General features: G+C 42.5%; 1 protein-coding gene across 1 annotated transcript in view; it reads left to right on the forward strand.

Annotated features, from left to right (window-relative positions):
* Positions 1-16,040, forward strand: part of ddx21 (DEAD (Asp-Glu-Ala-Asp) box helicase 21) — a 33,784-nt gene extending 17,744 nt beyond the window's left edge. The window contains exons 8-15 of the mRNA XM_043683140.1: positions 754-903; positions 1,682-1,843; positions 2,320-2,439; positions 4,227-4,300; positions 4,762-4,921; positions 8,640-8,774; positions 15,203-15,247; positions 15,606-16,040. Coding sequence (XP_043539075.1) covers positions 754-903; positions 1,682-1,843; positions 2,320-2,439; positions 4,227-4,300; positions 4,762-4,921; positions 8,640-8,774; positions 15,203-15,247; positions 15,606-15,797 — 1,038 coding nt within the window. The 3' untranslated portion in view covers positions 15,798-16,040. The remainder of the gene's footprint in view (positions 1-753; positions 904-1,681; positions 1,844-2,319; positions 2,440-4,226; positions 4,301-4,761; positions 4,922-8,639; positions 8,775-15,202; positions 15,248-15,605) is intronic.
* The last annotated feature ends 2,414 nt before the right edge of the window (positions 16,041-18,454 follow it).

Below are 18,454 nucleotides of genomic sequence, written 5' to 3' on the forward strand. Positions count from 1 at the left end.
CAAGGCATATCCTGTATCGGCTAGGCAGTGCACGCTGTCGTATAAACACTGGCTCAATTCCAGATTCTCAGTTCTGCCAACAACTGCGTCGTGGTAGCACAAAGCTAACAATTGCATCTGGGGAACCCCAGCCCTCTCTGCACCACAGAACTTGAAGCAGCTACATGGAACCAACTCACTTCTCTGTCTGCTTCTACAGGCTGTCATTACCTCTCACCTATGCCTAGCAGGTTTCAGGCTCCCTTGACCTGAAGCAAATCAAATGAATCAGAATTATTCCATGCAAAAGGAGACCATTTGGCTCACCATGCCTGCACCATCAACATTGTGTGCATTAGATGTTACAATTTCTAGTCACTGTTGTGCAATGACTAGGTATTTACCCCTAAAGCATCAGTAAAGTACAAAATTTTATTATGATAGTATGAAAGTTTCAGGGTAGGTGTTAATAGGTTTGTTTATAAACCATGTGCACGTAAGACATTTCGGAGCAAGAGAAGGTCAGTGAGGCCGTTGAGCCTGCTCCACTACTTAATGAGATCATCGATAATCTTCTACCATGACTCACCATTTTGCCGTAACTTCATATTCCTTGGTGATTGTTAATATGTAGGAACCTATCAGTCTCATTTATTTTACCCTTTATAATATGATATTGATTCCTTTATCACTGGTTTCAGTATCCCTCAAGTTCTTGGGTTCAGATTGAGTTGCATAGAACCTGCAGCTAAAAGCCTTTCTTTTCTCGGCCAGCATTTGGCCATAGCATGTCACTGGACACAGCGAGCGGCAGTCATTGGTGATGTAATCCAGGTTTACAGTGGCAGTCATGGGCGGACTATTATCTTCTGTGAAACAAAGAAGGAAGTAAATGAGCTGGTGATGAACAACTCAATAAAACAGGTATGGCGTTCTCCCAGTGCTCCTGCCCTGAGTAACACCGTGACACAACAGATTCCTCCCCACTAATAGTGTAACCCACTACCATGACTGAAAGGTCCCCATCAATATGGTGTCCCAATGTTGGACAGTGACTTGACCCCACCAGTACTTTAAGCAGTGTGTACAGTGACAGACCTGTTCTCATTAATACTGTACTCGAGTTTTCCACAGTGATAGTCAAGCCACATTTGGGCTTAACAAGGCACCCCATTGTTATACTGGAACAGGCCTGATCCCATTAGTAGTTACCCCTAATGTTATGCAGTGACAAACCTGGTCCCACCAGCACTGTACCTCAGTGTTATTGACAGACCAGTCCCCACTAGTACTGTGTCCTTGTGTTATATAGTGACAGACCTGACCCCATCAATACTGACTCCCAGTGTTATGCAATGACAGATCTGTCCTCAACTAGTACTGTACCCCTTAAACAGTGATAGATGAATCCCTGTCAATAGTATCCCCAATCTTTTTATACGGGAATAGATCTACTAATATTATTTGCTTGGAGACTGCACAGTTCATTTTGTACAGAATCATAGAATTCCACAATATGGAAGCAGGTCATTTGGCACATTAAGTCCACACCAACCCTCCAAAGAGCAGCCCACCCAGTGCAAAACAAGTGTTCCACACCCACAGGCTAGTTATTATACTAACCTGTGCAAATGCTATCTTTTGTTGGATTGCTGTACATCATCAGCTCATGATCCAAGATTTTGTTTATTTTGTTCTGCAGGATGCTCAGTGTCTTCATGGGGACATTCCACAGAAGCAGAGAGAGATCACCTTGAAGGGTTTCCGGGATGGCTCTTTTGAGGTCCTGGTTGCAACTGATGTGGCTGCTCGTGGCTTGGACATTCCAGAGGTAGACCTAGTAATACAGGGTTGCCCACCAAAGGTAAGTTAGCGTTACCATTCAGAGAGATGTCTACAGACCAGTCCCGTTGAAATCTGGTTGTGAATTCTCTGTAATTTATTTAAGTGCTGTTTAAATAGTGTCAATGTTTCAAACTCAGTATGTCTCCTCTTCCAAATAATGTTCCGAAGAAGTCATTGCACTTGAAACTTTAACTCTTTCTGTCCCTGCTAGACTAGCTGAGTTGCAATGGTATTTTTATTTTTAATTTCCAGCATCTGCAGTGTTTTCGTCAAAATGATTAGACATAAACTTGATGTCTAATATTTGAGCTAGTTTCTGATGTATTCCACACCCTGTAATGAGCTCAATAATGAGGGAGTTTTCCGGTATTCCATCTGCTCTGCATTCCCCAGAAAGGAGTGTGTTATGTTAATGTAACTTAGCGATTTGAGTTGATATGCTTTTCTTTACAGTAAAATTCTCAGATTTTCTAATATGATCAATCATTAATTTAGGATGTGGATTCCTACATTCACCGTTCTGGTCGAACGGGCAGAGCTGGGCGCACAGGGATTTGCATCTGTTTTTATCAGAAAATGGAGGAGGGCCATCTGAGATTTTTGGAACACAAAGCTGTAAGTGCATTTCAATGTTATGCGGATTGCTATTGAAAAGTGATGATATCGATGAAACTGTTGTATTGAATATGCAGCTGTCATAGCCAGCAGTGGACAGAAGCAATGATTGATATTATTATAGCAGTTCAGTTAGAAGATTACAACATGGTGGTTCAGTGGTTAGCACTGCTACCTCACAGAGACAGGGACCCAAGTTCAATTCCACCCTTGTGTGATTGTGTGGAGTTTGCACATTCCTCCCATGTCAACGTTTCTTCTGGGTGCTCTGGTTTCCTCCAACAATCCAAAGATGTGCATTGGTGGATTGACCATGCTAAATTGCCCATAGTGTCCAGGGATGTCTGGGTTAGGTAGATTAGCCATTGGAAGGTACAGAGTTGAATAGGGTGTGGGGATGTCTTCTGGGCGGTTAGTATGGACTTGATGGGCCAAATGGCCTGCTTCCAGGGATTCTGTGTACAAAACTAGAGAATGTTAGGAGACAAGAAGAAATCTTCTTGGATAAATAATTCATTCCTTAACAAAGAAGAGGTATTCTTGTCCCCTCTTGGAATTTGCAAAAGTTCCAACATCTTCTATTTCTGTTTAAATCTGAAATTCTGTAGATGTAGAGTTCTGACGCTTGTGTGCTTTGCCACTCAAGGTTAGTCATTGTCCATAGCTACATCCGCTGTGATGTGCAATGCACCTGTGTGCTTGTTCTGTTTTATCGGCTTAGCCATATGTCATTGTTCATTGACACCAATCTGTTAAACTGTAAAGGGCAATCACAAACCTATTTTGTCCCATTCTCCGCAAAGCCCAAATTGTACTTTCCACGAGGGCAGTTCAGTCAGCTATGATTATGTGGATCGGAGGCCAGACCGGGTAAAGACAGCAGATTTCCTTCTCTAAAGGAAAATGACAGTGATGAATTAAATGGGTTTTATGGCAATTGACGATGGTTACCATGATCTCTGTCAGGAAAGCATATTTTTAAATTAATTTTTTTATTTCAAATTTTGCTATTTGTCAAGGTGTGCATGTGAACCTGTCCCCAGACCAAAAACCTGGGCCTCTAGATTTCCAGTTGAGTGACACTTCACTACGCCACTACCTCCCTGATAAATTGTGTGCTGGTTTTGATCACTCTAAGCTTAGGGTATTGGGTAAGTGAGGCACCTCTTCCCTGATAATGACTAGCTACATCTGCATTAACTAAGCATCAAACACTATGCCTGCCTTATTATTGAACTCAGCTGAAAATGTGTTGCTGGAAAAGCGCAGCAGGTCAGGCAGCATCCAGGGAACAGGAGAATCAAAGTTTCGGGCATAAGCCCTTCTTCCTGAAGAAGGGCTTATGCCCGAAACATAGATTCTCCTGTTCCCTGAATGCTGCCTGACCTGCGCTTTTCCAGCAACACATTTTCAGATCTGATCTCCAGCATCTGCAGACCTCACTTTCTCCTTATTATTGAACTCAGCCTGTTTACAACAGACCTACTTGGCATGAACAAGTGAACCGATATTTTGTTTTACTTGGCTGTTGAGCAGGCTCTTGAAATGCAGATATTTTCCCACAACACCTGCCCACTCTTTCTACTTTGTCAAATGTGGGGCAACTACCTCGATATTTTTCAATATTTACAGCAGATGCATTTATCGTTTTCCCATTTATTGAAAGTAAACAAAGTGAGTAATAACTTCTGGCAAAAATTAAAATAAATCAGAAGGGAAACTGTAGCGTTTGAGATTTGTTGCTTTTTTATCCCCCCACAAAAACCTATTGTAATTTGTCTTTAAAGGGGTTGACATTCAAACGTGTTGGAGTTCCAACAGCCGCAGACGTTGTTGAAGCTTCCTGCAAGGACGCTATCCGGTACAGTGTGATTTCAGATTAACATCTGCTGAGAGAGGATTGTATTCAGTCAGAGTGGATTGGGGATGCGATCTTTTAAACAGAGGGAACCTATGAGCAATTTGACGAATAGTAATAGTCCCTAATAATGGGAAGGTGTCAGGGATAGAGCGTAGCACTGGTGGAGGTGTGACGGAGGTCAAAGAGATGTTATTTAGAGATTGAGTGGCGCAAGACCGGGGCACAGCTGGCCTATTCCAGTTTGATGCAGTAAATGTTCAGAGTTTGTGATCTGTGTTGGCCTTCCCTCCATTCAGGATTGAAAATAAAGCTGAGTAACCTGTAGATGTTAATGGTTAATGACTGATTTCCAAAAATGCTGATAATTTGCTGCTTTGTACAACGGGTAGATGGGATGTTGGCTGAGAGGAGATAATTCGTGAATTCCACCAACTGAACCTTGCAATGTTTGTATTTGAAAGGTCTTTGGATTCCATCCCAGCAGCAGCCATTGAGCATTTCCGTCCAGCAGCTGAAAGCCTGATTGAGCAGCGAGGAGCATTGCAAGCTTTGGCTGCTGCTTTGGCACACATCTCAGGAGCAAGGAGCATAGAGCAGCGTTCTCTCCTGAACTCTGATGCAGTAAGCACGTCTGCATTTGCATGCAGTTTCTTCCTTCCAGTGGCATGAACTCTTCCAGTGCATGGTGACTGGTTTCATTTGTGACTCAGTATTAGATTGATCATAGTCATATGCGTTGTACTAGGAATCTCACTTGGACAGTGACACCACCCCTATCCCACCCACAAGACTGAGAAAGACACACATTAACCAGCTCTCATCTCCTGTCTCTCTCCCAGATATAGCAGTGGCTGGGCAGGAATAGGATCATCTTGTACTTTAATCTGTCCATTGGTGAGAAGTTTATCAGTCCTTACTGCTTGATTCAGACGAACAGTTGGGCAGTTGGTGAGATGCTGAAAAGTTATCTTGTGCTGGGGAACGGCAGTCTGCCAACAGTCAGTACCTGACCCCTCAGTTCATTCTTCATAGTGCACTATCTTAAAGGAAGTTACAGATGGTGTATCCTGTTACTGCTCTGCACAACTATAAATCCTGCTGGGCAGTAATGCAGTCAGGTCTGTCACCACCTCTTGTCAGGCGTATTCCACGTAATTGAACTATTCAGCCCATTGTATCTGTGCCAGTTTTTTGTTACAATCATTCTAGTGAAACCAATTTCATTGTCTTTTGATCTCCCCGGGACCCTTTCTAAAAAGCCATCTAGTTCACTAATGTCCTTTTGGGAAGGAAATAGGCTGTCCTAGCCCAATTTGGCGTATATGTGGGTCCAGACCCAGTAATGTGTGTGATTCTTAACTGTCCTCTGGAATAGCCAAGCAAAACATTCCCACAAAAAAAAGGTCCTGTATTGCTCCAATAATTAATCCCCATGTTGTTCCCACTCCCCCTCCTGTATTCATATACACCAATCCCCTATTGAACCCATTCCTTCCATCTCTCCCAAATAAATTCTACTGGTCCTTGCCCGTAATTCCCAGCTCCCTCTCTCCCCACAATACAAATGTCACCCAAATCACCCCACTATTAATCCGACAGCACCCTAGTATGTTAAACCACCCACCTCCTGTCACAGTTCCAATCTACAAATTACAAGTTGTACCCCTCTTCCCATGAACCAATTGCTGTACCATGTCCAATTTTCTATTCCAATTTTGTGTAAGGGTCTGGATTGATCAGACAAGCAATCAGGTTGAGCTCTGTCTGGCCCAGCTCTTAAAGCCAACTTGCTGTAAGATGTCACAACTTGGAAACAATCTGTACTGAAACTTCTCCCCTCATCATATTTGACCTCACAATATTAGTATTTCCATCTATTCTCCCTTGTGCACTTGTCTAACTTACCCTTTCAGCATTGATGCTCTTCTCCTCCCCGACTGTGTTGGTAGTTCTGCATTATAACTTCATTCTTAAGTCAAGGAATTTTTGAATTTAGAATTTGTTGAATGAATTTGTGACAATCAAATTTTTCTGGTTTCTAGTTTTGATCTTTCCCAAACAGTATCTTTTCCAGGCCTTCCATATTTGACAGCTCCACTGTTCTTCAGTTTTCTCTCTCATAGAGAAGACCTCGTTTAATCCTGCTTGTTCAATTTTTCCTGTTAGGTATGACGAGATTCTAAATTCATTCCTGGAAATGATCTTTGTTTTGATATACCTCAAATCTATATTGTCAAATTGGGGAAGGCTGATTTTAGTAAGATCAGATATGATTTGGCCAGAGTGCACTGGGGGAAGATACTTCCAGGTAGATCTGTCTCAGAACAATGGGATGCATTCAAAAAGGAAATATGGAGAGAATAGGGCCAACATATTCCAAGAAAGAAGGGTAAGGCCATGAAATCCTGTGAACCCTGGATACTGGGGGATATATAGCATTGGATTAAGAGAAGAAGAGAGGGTCAAAACAGCAGAAGCCTTAGAACAGTATAGAATGTGCATAAGGGATCTTAAAGGGGAGATTGGGAGATCTAAGGGGGAAATGAAAGAATACCACCTGGTGAAATAAGGGAAAATCCTAAGTAATTTTACGGGTGCATTAAAAGAATAATGGGGGAAAGAGCAGGGCCTGTTAAGGACCAAAGTTTTAATTTGTATGTGGAACCAGAAGAAAATGAATACTTTGAATTAGTACTCAATAGTGAGAGATGATGTAGGTATAGCTATCAGGGAGAAGGTCTGAGATTGTTAAGGACTGGGCCAAGCCCTCTTCGTATCAAGGAGGTAGCCCTGCCTCTAAACGGGTTGGGGGGGGGGCCGAGATTTGAAAGACGGTTTGGAAGAGGTGTGAGGAAAATAGTTTTCACCCAGGTGAGAATCTGGAACTCACTGCCTCTAAGTGTGGTGGTGGCAGAAACCCTCAACATTTAAGAAGTATTTAGATGTACACTTGTGATGCCAAAGCATACAAGGCTATAGACTGAGTCCTGGAAAATGGGATTTAAAATAATTAAGTGGCTATTTTGACTTGTGGCAAGTGATGAGTCGAAGGCCCTTGTCTGTCGATCTCTTATGACTGATGTGACAAAACTCTAGAAATGAATCCCAGCTGATGTTCTTTTTTGTTCTGTCCTTTAGTAGCTTGCAACACTCATAGTTTTGTAGGTGTACCCCAAACCGTCGTCCTCCCATTTCCAGTTTAGACTGTAAGGAGTCTCTGGCCTTTGAATAAAATATCTCATTTCATTTGTATTAAAATGCATTTGCCATTTTATCTGTGTTCTGCAATTTTGATAATTTCTTGCATTTTGTCATGATTTTTTCAATATTAATTGCACCCTATAACCCTATTCTGGTCAAATCGGCACTTCTGATTTCCAAGTATAAATCATTTTATAGATATGGTGAACATTTGTCGTCCCAGTACTGGTCCTTAAATTACCACTTTGGATGTTTCCCAGATTCTGCAGATTATTTTTAATTCAATTTGCTATGTATTACTTGCCCTGTGATTTCATGTGCTCTGATCTTTTGACTGCTTCATGGTCCCTTATCAAATGTCTTTTGAAGATTCAAAATGACAGGATATTTGGAATTATGTTTTCTGTATTTCCTGAGCATGCAATAACTAATACTTCCAAATCTTAATATGTTTGAACCAAAAATTATGGGTGGCACAGTGGTTAGCACTGCTGCCTCACAGCACCTGAGACCCGGTTCAATTCCCGCCTCAGGCGACTGACTATGTGGAGTTTGCACGTTCTCCCTGTGTCTGCGTGGGTTTCCTTCGGGTGCTCCGGTTTCCTCCCACAGTCCAAAGATGTGCAGGTCAGGTGAATTGGCCATGCTAAATTGCCCATAGTGTTAGGTAAGGGGTGAATGTAGGGGTATGGGTGAGTTGCGTTTCGGCGGGTCGGTGTGGACTTGTTGGGCGGAAGGGCCTGTTTCCACACTGTAATGTAATGTAATCTTAAAAAAAATTGTTATTTTGATATGTGTGGGTATGTTTGTTTGCCTTAATTGGAGATTAGCAATGGGGCAGCATGATGGCTTAGTGGTTAGCACTGCTGCCTCACAGCACCACAAACCTAGGTTCCACCCTCACTGAACTGTCTGTGTGGAGTTTGCACATTTTCCCCATATTTGCATAGGTCTCCTCCCACAGTCCAAAGATGTGCAGATTGGGTGGATTCGTCATGAGAAATGCAGGGTTATGTGATAGGTTAGGGGGTGGATCTGGATGGGATGCTGTTTGGAGGGTGGGTGTCGTCTTGATGGGCTGAATGGCCTGCTTGCACATTGTAGAGATTCTATAATTAACATACTGCTTCTGTCTCAGGGATATACAACAATGGTATTGGCCTGTTCAATAGAAGTACACAGTTTGAGCTACGCAGTGAGAGGGCTGAAGGAACAACTCGGAGAGAATGTGGAAAACAAAGTGAAAAGGATGCAGTTCCTAAAGGGTAAAATGGTATGTTGACAATCGGACACTTATTTTTTTACTGCATCATCGAAAGTCTCTGTGGTCACTGCATTGAGTATAGTTGTTGGTAAGGTCATGTTGAAGTTGTACAGGACAATAGTTTAGCCACTTTTGGAACACTGCATGCAATTCTGGTCTCCTTGCTATTGGAAGGATGTTGGTGAAACTTGAAAGGATTCAGAAAAGATTTACAAGGATGTTGCCAGGGATGGAGGATTTGAGCTTTCAGGAAAAGCTGAATAGAACATGGAACATTAGTGCAGTACAGGCCCTTCGGCCCTCGATGTTGCGCCGCCCTGTGAAGCCAATCCAAAGCCCATTCAATCTACGCTACTCCATTCTCGTCCATATGCCTATCCAATGACCATTTAAATGCCCATAAAGTTGGCGACTCTACAACTGTTCCACACCTCTACTACTCTGAGCAAAGAAACTACCTCTGACATTTGTCCTATATCTATCACCCCTCAATTTGAAGCTATGATCCCTCGCGCTATCCATCACCATCCTAGGTAAAAGACTGTCACAGATCACCTGATCTAACCCTCTGATCATCTTATATCTCAATTAAGGCACCTTTCCGCCACCTTCTCTCTAAGAAAAACAGCTTCAAGTCATAGAGATGCACAGCATGGAAACAGACCCTTCGGTCCAACCTGTCCATGACTACCAGAAATCCCAGCCCAATCAAGTCCCACTTGTCAGCACCCGGCCCATATCCTTCGAAATACCCATACCCATCCAAATGCCTCTTAGATGTTGCAATTGTACCAGCCTCCAACACTTCCTCTGGCAGCTCATTCCATACCTGTACCACTCTGTGTGAAAATGTTGCCCCGTAGGTCTCTTTTATATCTTTCCCCCCTCACCCTAAACCTATGCCCTCTAGTTCTGGACTCCCCGACCCCAGGGAAAATACTTTGTCTATTTACCTCATCCATGTCCCTCATAATTTTGTAAACCTCTGTAAGGTCACCCCTCAGCTTCTGACGCCCTAGGGAAAACAGCCCCCGCCTATTCAGCTCTTCCTATAGCTCAAATCCTCCAACCCTGGTAAATCTTTTCTGAACCCTTTCAAGTTTCACAACATCTTTCCAATAGGAAGGAGATCAGAATTGCACGCAATATTCCAACAGTGGCCTAACCAATTCCTGTACAGCCGCAACATGACCTCCCAACTCCTGTACTCAGTACTCTGACCAATAAAGGAAAGCATACCAAACGCCGCCTTCACTATCCTATTTACCTGCGACTCCACTTTCAAGGAGCTGTGAGCCTGCACTCCAAGGTCTCTTTGTTCAGCAACACTCCCTAGGACCTTGCCATTAAGTGTATAAGTCCTCCTAAGATTTGCTTTCCCAGAAGTGCAGCACCTCGCATTTATCTGAATTAAATTCCCATCTGCCACTTCTCAGCCCACTGGCCTATCTGGTCAAAGTCCTGTTGTAATCTGAGGTAACCCTCTTTGCTGTCCACTACACCTCCAATTTTGGTGTCATCTGCAAACCTACTAACTGTACCTCTTATTCTTGCATCTAAATCATTTATATAAATGTCAAAATGAAGTTGTGGCACTCCATTGGTCACAGGCCTCCAGTCTGAAAAACAACCCTCCACCTTTCTTCTACCTTTCCCTCAACCTTTCCTCATAAGACCTTCCCTCCATACCAGGCAACATCCTAATAAATCTCCTCTGAACCCTTTCCAAATCTTCCACATCCTTCCAGTAATGCGGTGACCAGAACTGCACACAATACTCCCAAGTGCAGCCGCACCAGAGTTTTGCACAGCTGCAGCATGGTTCTGAAACTCGATCCCTCTACGGACAAAGGCTAACACAGCATATGCCTTTAACAGCCCTATCAACCAGTTTGGCAACTTTGAGTGATCTATGTACATGGACACTCTCTGCTCAGCTACACTACCAAGAATCTTGCCATTCACCCAGTACTCTGCATTCCTGTTACTCCTTCCAAACTGAATCACACTTTTCTGCATTAAACTGCATTTGCTACCCCTCAGCCCAGTTCTGCAGCTTACCTATGTTCCTCTGTAACCTACAACTTTGTTCGGCACTATCCTCAACTGTACCGACCTTAGTGTCGTCTGCGAAGTTACTAACCCATCCTTCTATGCTCTCATCCACGTAGTTTATAAAAGTGACAAACAGCAGTGGTCCCAAAACAGATCCTTACAGTACACCACTAGTAACTGAACTCCAGGATGAACATTTCCCTCTGTCTTTTTTCAGCTCGCCAAGTTCTGATCCAAACTGCTAAATTGCTCTCAATCCCATGCTTCCGTATTTTGTGCAGTAGCCTACCATGGGGAACCTTATCAAGCGCCTTGCTGAATTCCATATACATCATATCGGTGGCTTTACCCTCACCTTCCTATGTGGTCACCTTCTCAAAGAACTCAATAAGGTTTGTGAATCTACCCTTCACAAAACCGTGCTGACAATCCTTAATCAACTTATTCCTATTGAGATGATTATAAATCCTATCTCTTAGAATCTTTTCCAACACTTTACCCACAAGTGAAGTAAGGCTCACTGGTCTATAATTACCAGGGTTGTCTCTACTCCCTTCTTGAACAAGGCAATAATATTTCCTATTCTCCGTCCTGGCTTCCCAGAGAATCCTAGGATAAATCCCATCCAGCCGAGGGGATTTATCTATTTTTACACTTTGCAGAATTTCTAGACCACCTCTTTGTGAACACCAATCTCATCTCGTTTTGTAACCTGTATCTCAGTATTCTCCTCTACAACATTAACTTTTTTCGAGTGCAAGTAGTGACGAAAAATATTCATTTAGCGCTTCCCCTATCTCCTCTTACTCCATGCACAGTTTTCCACTAATGTCCCTGATTGGCCCTAATCTTACTCTAGTTATTCATATATCCCTTATATACGTATAGAAAGCTTTATGGTTTTCCCTGTCCCCTCCTCGCTCATTTTAGCTTTCTTTTTAGGTCTTTTCTGACTCCCTTAGTAACTCTCAATCACTCTAACTGAGCCTTTACATATCATCCTAACATAAGCCTTCTTCCTCCTCTTGACAAGAGATTCAACCTCCTTAGAAAATCACGGCTCCTGTACTTGACAACTCCTTCCCTTTCTGACAGATGCATACTTATCAAGGACATAGTACCTGTTCATTGAATAAGCTCCATTTTTCTGTTGTGCCCATCCTCTGCGGTTTCCTTCCACATCCTGTGCATCTTGCCTAATTGCATCGTAATTGCCTTTCCCCCAGCTGTAGCTCTTGCCCTCCGAAGTATGCCTATCCCTTTCCATCACTAAAGTAAGCATAACTAAATTGTGGTCACTATCACCAAAGTGCTCACCTACTTCCAAATTTAACACCTGACCGGATACATTACTCAGTACCAAATCTAATGTGGGCTCGGCCCTTGTTGACTTATCTACATACTGTGTCATCTAACCTACTCGAACTATAGTATTCCCAGTCAAGGTTTGGGAATTTGAAGTCCTCCATAACAACTACTCTGTCACTCTCACTCCTTTGTGAATCGTCCTTGCTAGTATTTCCTCTATAACTCTCTGGAACTATTTGGAGAGGGTGACCTCTCCTTTCCTGTTTCTAATCTCAGTCCAGGCCGAGGGATATTTTTCTCTGAAGCTTTGGACACCAAAGGTCAACCTTATAGAGGTTTATAAAATCATGGGGAGCATGCATCCGGTGAATAGCCAAGGTCTTTTCCCTGGCGTGAGGGAGTCCAGAACTAAAGCGTATAGGTTTAGAGTGAGAGGGGAAAGATGTAAAAGACTCCTATGGCACAACTATTTCACACATAGGGTGGTGCATGTATGGAATGAGCTGCCAGAAGAAATGATGGAGGCTAGTACAATCAGAACATTTAAAAGGCATCTGAATGGGTATATGAATAGGAAGGGTTGGAGGGATGTTGGCCGAATGCAGGCAGTGGGACTAGATTAGATTTGGTCGGCTTGAACAAGTTGGGCTGAAGAGTCTTTCCATGCTGTTCTACGACTCATTAAATCTACAACTACAAGCAGGAGTTGCACACAATCTCCGTGCCTGATATCAAACCATCCCTGTTTGAATTTTAAGGGCCTATGCATTTGGAAAAATGTTTCATGAATGGATAATCCCTGAACCGAGGTCTATTGGTGGGGAATATTATACAGACGTCAAAGATGGATGCTGCTTTATTATTATCAAGGATTTCAGGGTAAATCTTGGACATGAGTCATTGGTCAGCTGACTGCTTGTGATACTCTTTCCAAACCAGGATCTTTCTGGGTGCAAGTGCTGTCTGCTAACTGTACACACGAGTTCCTGCTGCTTTCCCTGACAGTGTAGCAGGTTTATCAGGATGTCTGACTTGGAGGATATTTTCTATGATCAAAAATTTGATAAACTTGGTTTGCTTTCACTGGAATGTCGAATGATGAGGTGCAGTCTGATAGGTCTTCAGCAAAGCCTTTGACAAGCGCTCTCATGGAAGGCTGACATAAAAGTTGAACTCACACTGCATCAGGTCATTGCAGATCCTATGAATACAGACTGGCTTAATCATAATAGACAGTAGCTGAAGAAGGGTGATTTTTCTGACTGGAGATCTATGACCAATGATGTTTCACTTGGATCAGTGCTGGGATCCCTGTTTGTAATGTACAAATGTTCTGGAGGAAAATGTAAGTGGTCCGATTAGTAAGTTTACAAATGATACAAAGATTGGGGGAGCTACGGATAGGAAGGATTACCAGTGGATACACCCAGGCTAGAGACTTAAACAGAAAAATGGCAGATGGCATTTGATCTGGACAAATGTGAGGTGATGTATTTTGGATGACCTAATGCAGGAGGGAATTAGACAATAAATGGCCGAATCTTAGTAGCATCAACATATAGAGGGATCTAGTGTATAAGCCTACAGTTCTCTGAATGTGGCAACACAAGTGGATAAGACGGTCAGGAAGGCACTTGATGTCCTTGGCTTCGTCAGTTGGGGTGTAGAGGATAAGAATTAGCAAGTCATGTTGCAGCTATATGGAACTTCAGTTAGATCACATTTGAAATATTATGTCCAGTTCTGGTCACCATGCTACAAAGCTTTGGAGAGGGTACACAAACTGTTTACCAGGATGTTGCCTGGTTAGGAGTGTATTTGTCATAATTTGACAAATTTGGTTCGCTTTCACTGGAATGTCAAAGGATAAGTTGCAATCTGATAGAAATTTATAAAGTTTTGAGAGGTGTGGATAGAATGGCTACTCAGTCTTTTTCCTAGGGTAGAAATTTCAGTTGCTAGGGGACATAGGTTTAAGGTAAAATGGGGTAAGTTGAAACAAGACGTGAGAGGCAAATTTTTTGCACAAAGATGCCTGGAATGTACTGCCAGAGGAGATGATGGAGGTGGATACAATAGCAACTTTTAAGAGGTGTTTTCACAGATATTTGAATAGCCAGGGATACAAACCATGTAGAGGTGAGAGGTTTTTAGTTTAGAAAAGCAGCATGTGCCAGTGCAGTCTTGGTGGGCCAAAGGGACTGTTCCTGTGCTGTACTGTCTTTGTTCAGACTTGAATGTAGTTGGTTTGATCACTAAGCTCACAGATGACCCCAACGTTGGTGGTGTGATAAATAATGAGAAGGAAAGCCTTAGATAAAATAATAAGGATGTGTCAATCACGTAAGCTGAACAGTGGCAAATGAAATATAATCCTGAAAGGTGTGAGATGATGGATTTTGGGAGGATTAACAAAACAAGGGAGTACACATTGAATCCTTGGAAGTAAAATGGTTAAAACAGCATATGAGATGTTTTCCTTTATTAATTAAAACATTGAATACAAGAGCAGAGAGGTTTTAATGGAACTATATACAACTTCACTTAAGGCCACAGCTGGAGTTCTGGTCACCACACTGTAAGAAGGATGTGAATGCACTGGAAAGGGTGCAGCAGAGATTTACCAGGATGTTGTCTGGGCTGGAGTAAGTCAACTATGAAGAGACCTAGGGTTATTTTCTTTAGAACAGAGAAGACTGAGGGGAACCTAATTAACATGTACAAAGTTTTGAGGGGAGTGCACAGAGTTGCTAGAGAGAAACATAGAGGAATCAGTAACCATGGGGCACAGTCTGAAAGTAAGGCGCAGAAGGCTGAGAGAGGAATTGGAGGAAATATTTTTTTACCCAAAGGTTATAGATATCTAGAAAGCATTGCCTTGAAAGATGGTAGGGCCAGAGCATGCAAGGCTATGGGCCGAATGCTGGAAAATGGATTTGAATAGATAGATGTTGATGACTGGCTTGATATCATGGGTCAAAGGACCTCTTTCCATGCTATGACTTCCTGGAATCTGATGTTTCTGAATGATCTTTGCTGGAATCAACTAACTCACTGCCTATCTCTTTGTTTAGGGTGTTTGTTTCGATATTCCTGAAGACTGTCTGGAAGCCTTGAAGGTACGGAAGCCTTTCTGTATGGAGCTGTGTTATTGCTTGATAACATGTAAACTTTCTGTAGCTGCTACTATTGTTAATGACATTTGTGCTAAAAAAATGTTTAAGCAATGTATCTTAATTTTCTTCTCTTCTGAAAGCTTCTTTTGCAACAACATAAGAGGAAAAGACCATTTCTCCAGTCAAAATTGATTACTCTCTAACCTTAACCATTGAAGCAAGTCCTTCCAGTACCATAACTGTCCCAAGTTTAGGGTGTGCATTGCAATTGTTTGTTATCCATTGTGATTTGCTGGCCTTTGGCCCGCGCTGAGTGTTTCCTATACACTGCACGTTAACTGAGCTGTGTTGTCTCTTACAGGGAAGCTGGCAGGACACTCGGCGCTGGCAGCTCACCGTAGCAACCAAGTTACCAGAGCTGGAGGAGGACAGACATGATGGAGGGTCCAGATACAGAAATCGCTCCTTCAACAGAGGAGGAGGGAGAGGATTCAGCAGGAATCAGAATGGCAGAAGCATGAAGAGAAATTTCAACCGAGCCTTCAACTGGTAGTGGGGCATGACCAGGCACCTGCCACACCTCAGATGAGGATACTTTTACATAACTCACCTGACTGTCCAGTTACTGATTTACAGGCTGCCCAGGCCGTGCGTGACAGTTTTATATATTTATCACGCAGCAATTTTGAATGCAGAGGATGTTGGCTGGTATTAATTGGGCAACAGCGAGGTGTTGGAATCAAGAGATCATTTACTTGGATGGATGGTTACAGAGAAATTAAAAAGTATTCCTTTAGCTGTGAAAATTGTGAACATTTGTTAACCAGCACAAGCACAAGTACTATATCTTCTGTGCAGACATCAGGAGGGTGTTACTGGAGACTAGCTTTGGCATGATCCCTCAGAGATCTTGCTCTCTGTTTGATGCATGGCTTCTTGGACTGAGAGCAGGGTGTTCTATCAAGGAACACTGCAATTGAACTTGGTCCTCAAGTCACCAAATGGCTGCATATCACTTCCCTAGCAGTGATTGAGTAGGAGTGCTGGATGGTTCTTTCTTCATTTCTGCTAAGGCCACTTGTGGCTTAGAGATCAGTTATCTCACTAGAACTGTAGGCATAATGTGAAATGTTTGTGCGTTGGTTGCCCTCTGTGCATGGTGTATTTGGCAGCTTTCCTGCCAGAGGCAGCATCTTTTCTCTTTGTAATGCTTGCAGCAACTTGGTACTGATAGTTATTATCAACCAAATAGCAGCTCAATTCAACCACTTTCCTTTTATGTTGAGTTGTAGGCAGAAACTACTTAACTTTTGGAGCAGGCTATCTTTATTATGCTGTGTTTATGATATTGGTCATTACTTAACAAAAACACTTTTGAATTGATTGGATCACAAGATGTTTGCGAAGAGTGGTTGGCCAATCTTTCATAGAAGTCATAGAATCCAAACAGTGTAAAAACAGGCCATTTGGCCGAATGGGTCCTTACCAAACAGCATCCCACCCAGACCCATCCCTCTACCCTGATACTTCCTATGGCTAACTTATCTAGCCTGCACATCCCTGAACACTACGGGCAGTTTAGCAAGATCAATCTGCCTAACTTGCACACCTTTGGGCTGTGGGAGAAAACTCCACACAGACAATTGCCTGAGGTTGGAATCGAACCCAGGTCCCAGGTGCTGTGAGGCAGCAGTGCTAACCGCTGTGCCACCCATGAATGAATCTTCTCTGAATTGCTTTGAGTGCAATTATATTCTTTCTGAAACAGCTGGAGCAAAATGTCCCTAATCCATTCCTTTGCAATAAACAACATTCCATTGGCCTTCCTAATTCTTTCTTGTACCTGTGTGCTAAATCCTTCTTTGACTACAAGCTCTCATTAATATTCAGATAACATTCTACATTCTGCCCTTTCGTCCAAGTCATTGATGTTGATTATAAATCGTTTAAGCCCCAGTGTTGATTCCTGGAGCACTCTACTTGTTGCAAACTTGAAAATAACCAATTTCAGTGGACTGTCTGATTTCTTATAGCTGTCCAGTAATCTATACAAACATTACCTGCCACGATAGATCTTATTTTGTCTAGTAATCTTTGATGTGACACAGATCTTTTGGAAATTGAGTGCCCCGCATCTACATGTTCCCCTTTATCCATATTGCTTGTTATTTTCTTAAAGAGCTGTAATAAATTGACCAAGCATGAATTCCCTTTCGCAAACTACATTGACTGCCTGATTGCACTGAAAGCTTGTTAGTATTCTGCTATTACCTTTGGGAGAACAATTCCAGTATTTTTTCTATGATAGAACTTAAGCTAACTAGCCTTTAGCTTTCCTGCTTTTCTGTCTCCCTGCCTTGAATGAAGGAGTCGCGTTTATTCTAATCTGATGGTAATTTTTCATAGTTTCATATGTCTACCATCTCTGCAGCTAATTCATAGTCATGCAGCATGGAAATCATAAAAGAAACAGAATCCCTGCAGGCCATTCGACCCAAAGATCACACTGACTTCGAAGAACATCCCACCCTGACTCACCACCTTACCTTATCCCTGTAACCCTGCATTTCCCATGGCTTATCAACCTAATCTACAAATCCATGGATATTATGAGCAATTTAGCATTGCCAATTCACCTAACCTTCACATCTTTGGATTGTGAGAAGAACCGGAACACCCGGAGGAAACCAAAGGAGAGAATGTACAAACTCCACACAGACAATTGCCCAAAACTGGAATTGAACCCAGGTCCCTGGTGCTGTGAGGCAGCAGTGCTAACCACTAAGCCACCGTGCTACCCTAACAAAGGAAACTACACCCTTGGTCCAACTCGTCCAGGCTGGCCAATTTTCTCAAACTAAACGTGCTTGTGTTTAGCCCGTATCCCTTTCCTATTTAAGTACCTACCCAAATTTTAAGTGTTCTAACTACTGTACCTGCATTTACCACTTCCTTTGGCAGTTCACTTCAAATACAAATCACCCTCTGTTTGAAAAACTTACCCCTCAGGTCTCTTAAATCTTTCTCCTTTCATTTTAAAAATATGGCCCCTAGTTTTGAACTCCCCAGTGAAAAAACTTTTTCTATTCACCTTATCTATTACCCCTCATGATTTTACAAATCTTTATAAAAGTCGCCCCTCTCAGTCCAATGAAAAAGTTCCAGGCCTATCCAGCCTCTCTTTATGACAATAGACAATAGGTGCAGGAG

The sequence above is a fragment of the Chiloscyllium plagiosum genome, chromosome 46 (assembly GCF_004010195.1).
Source record: "Chiloscyllium plagiosum isolate BGI_BamShark_2017 chromosome 46, ASM401019v2, whole genome shotgun sequence".
Taxonomy (NCBI): Eukaryota; Metazoa; Chordata; class Chondrichthyes; order Orectolobiformes; family Hemiscylliidae; genus Chiloscyllium; species Chiloscyllium plagiosum.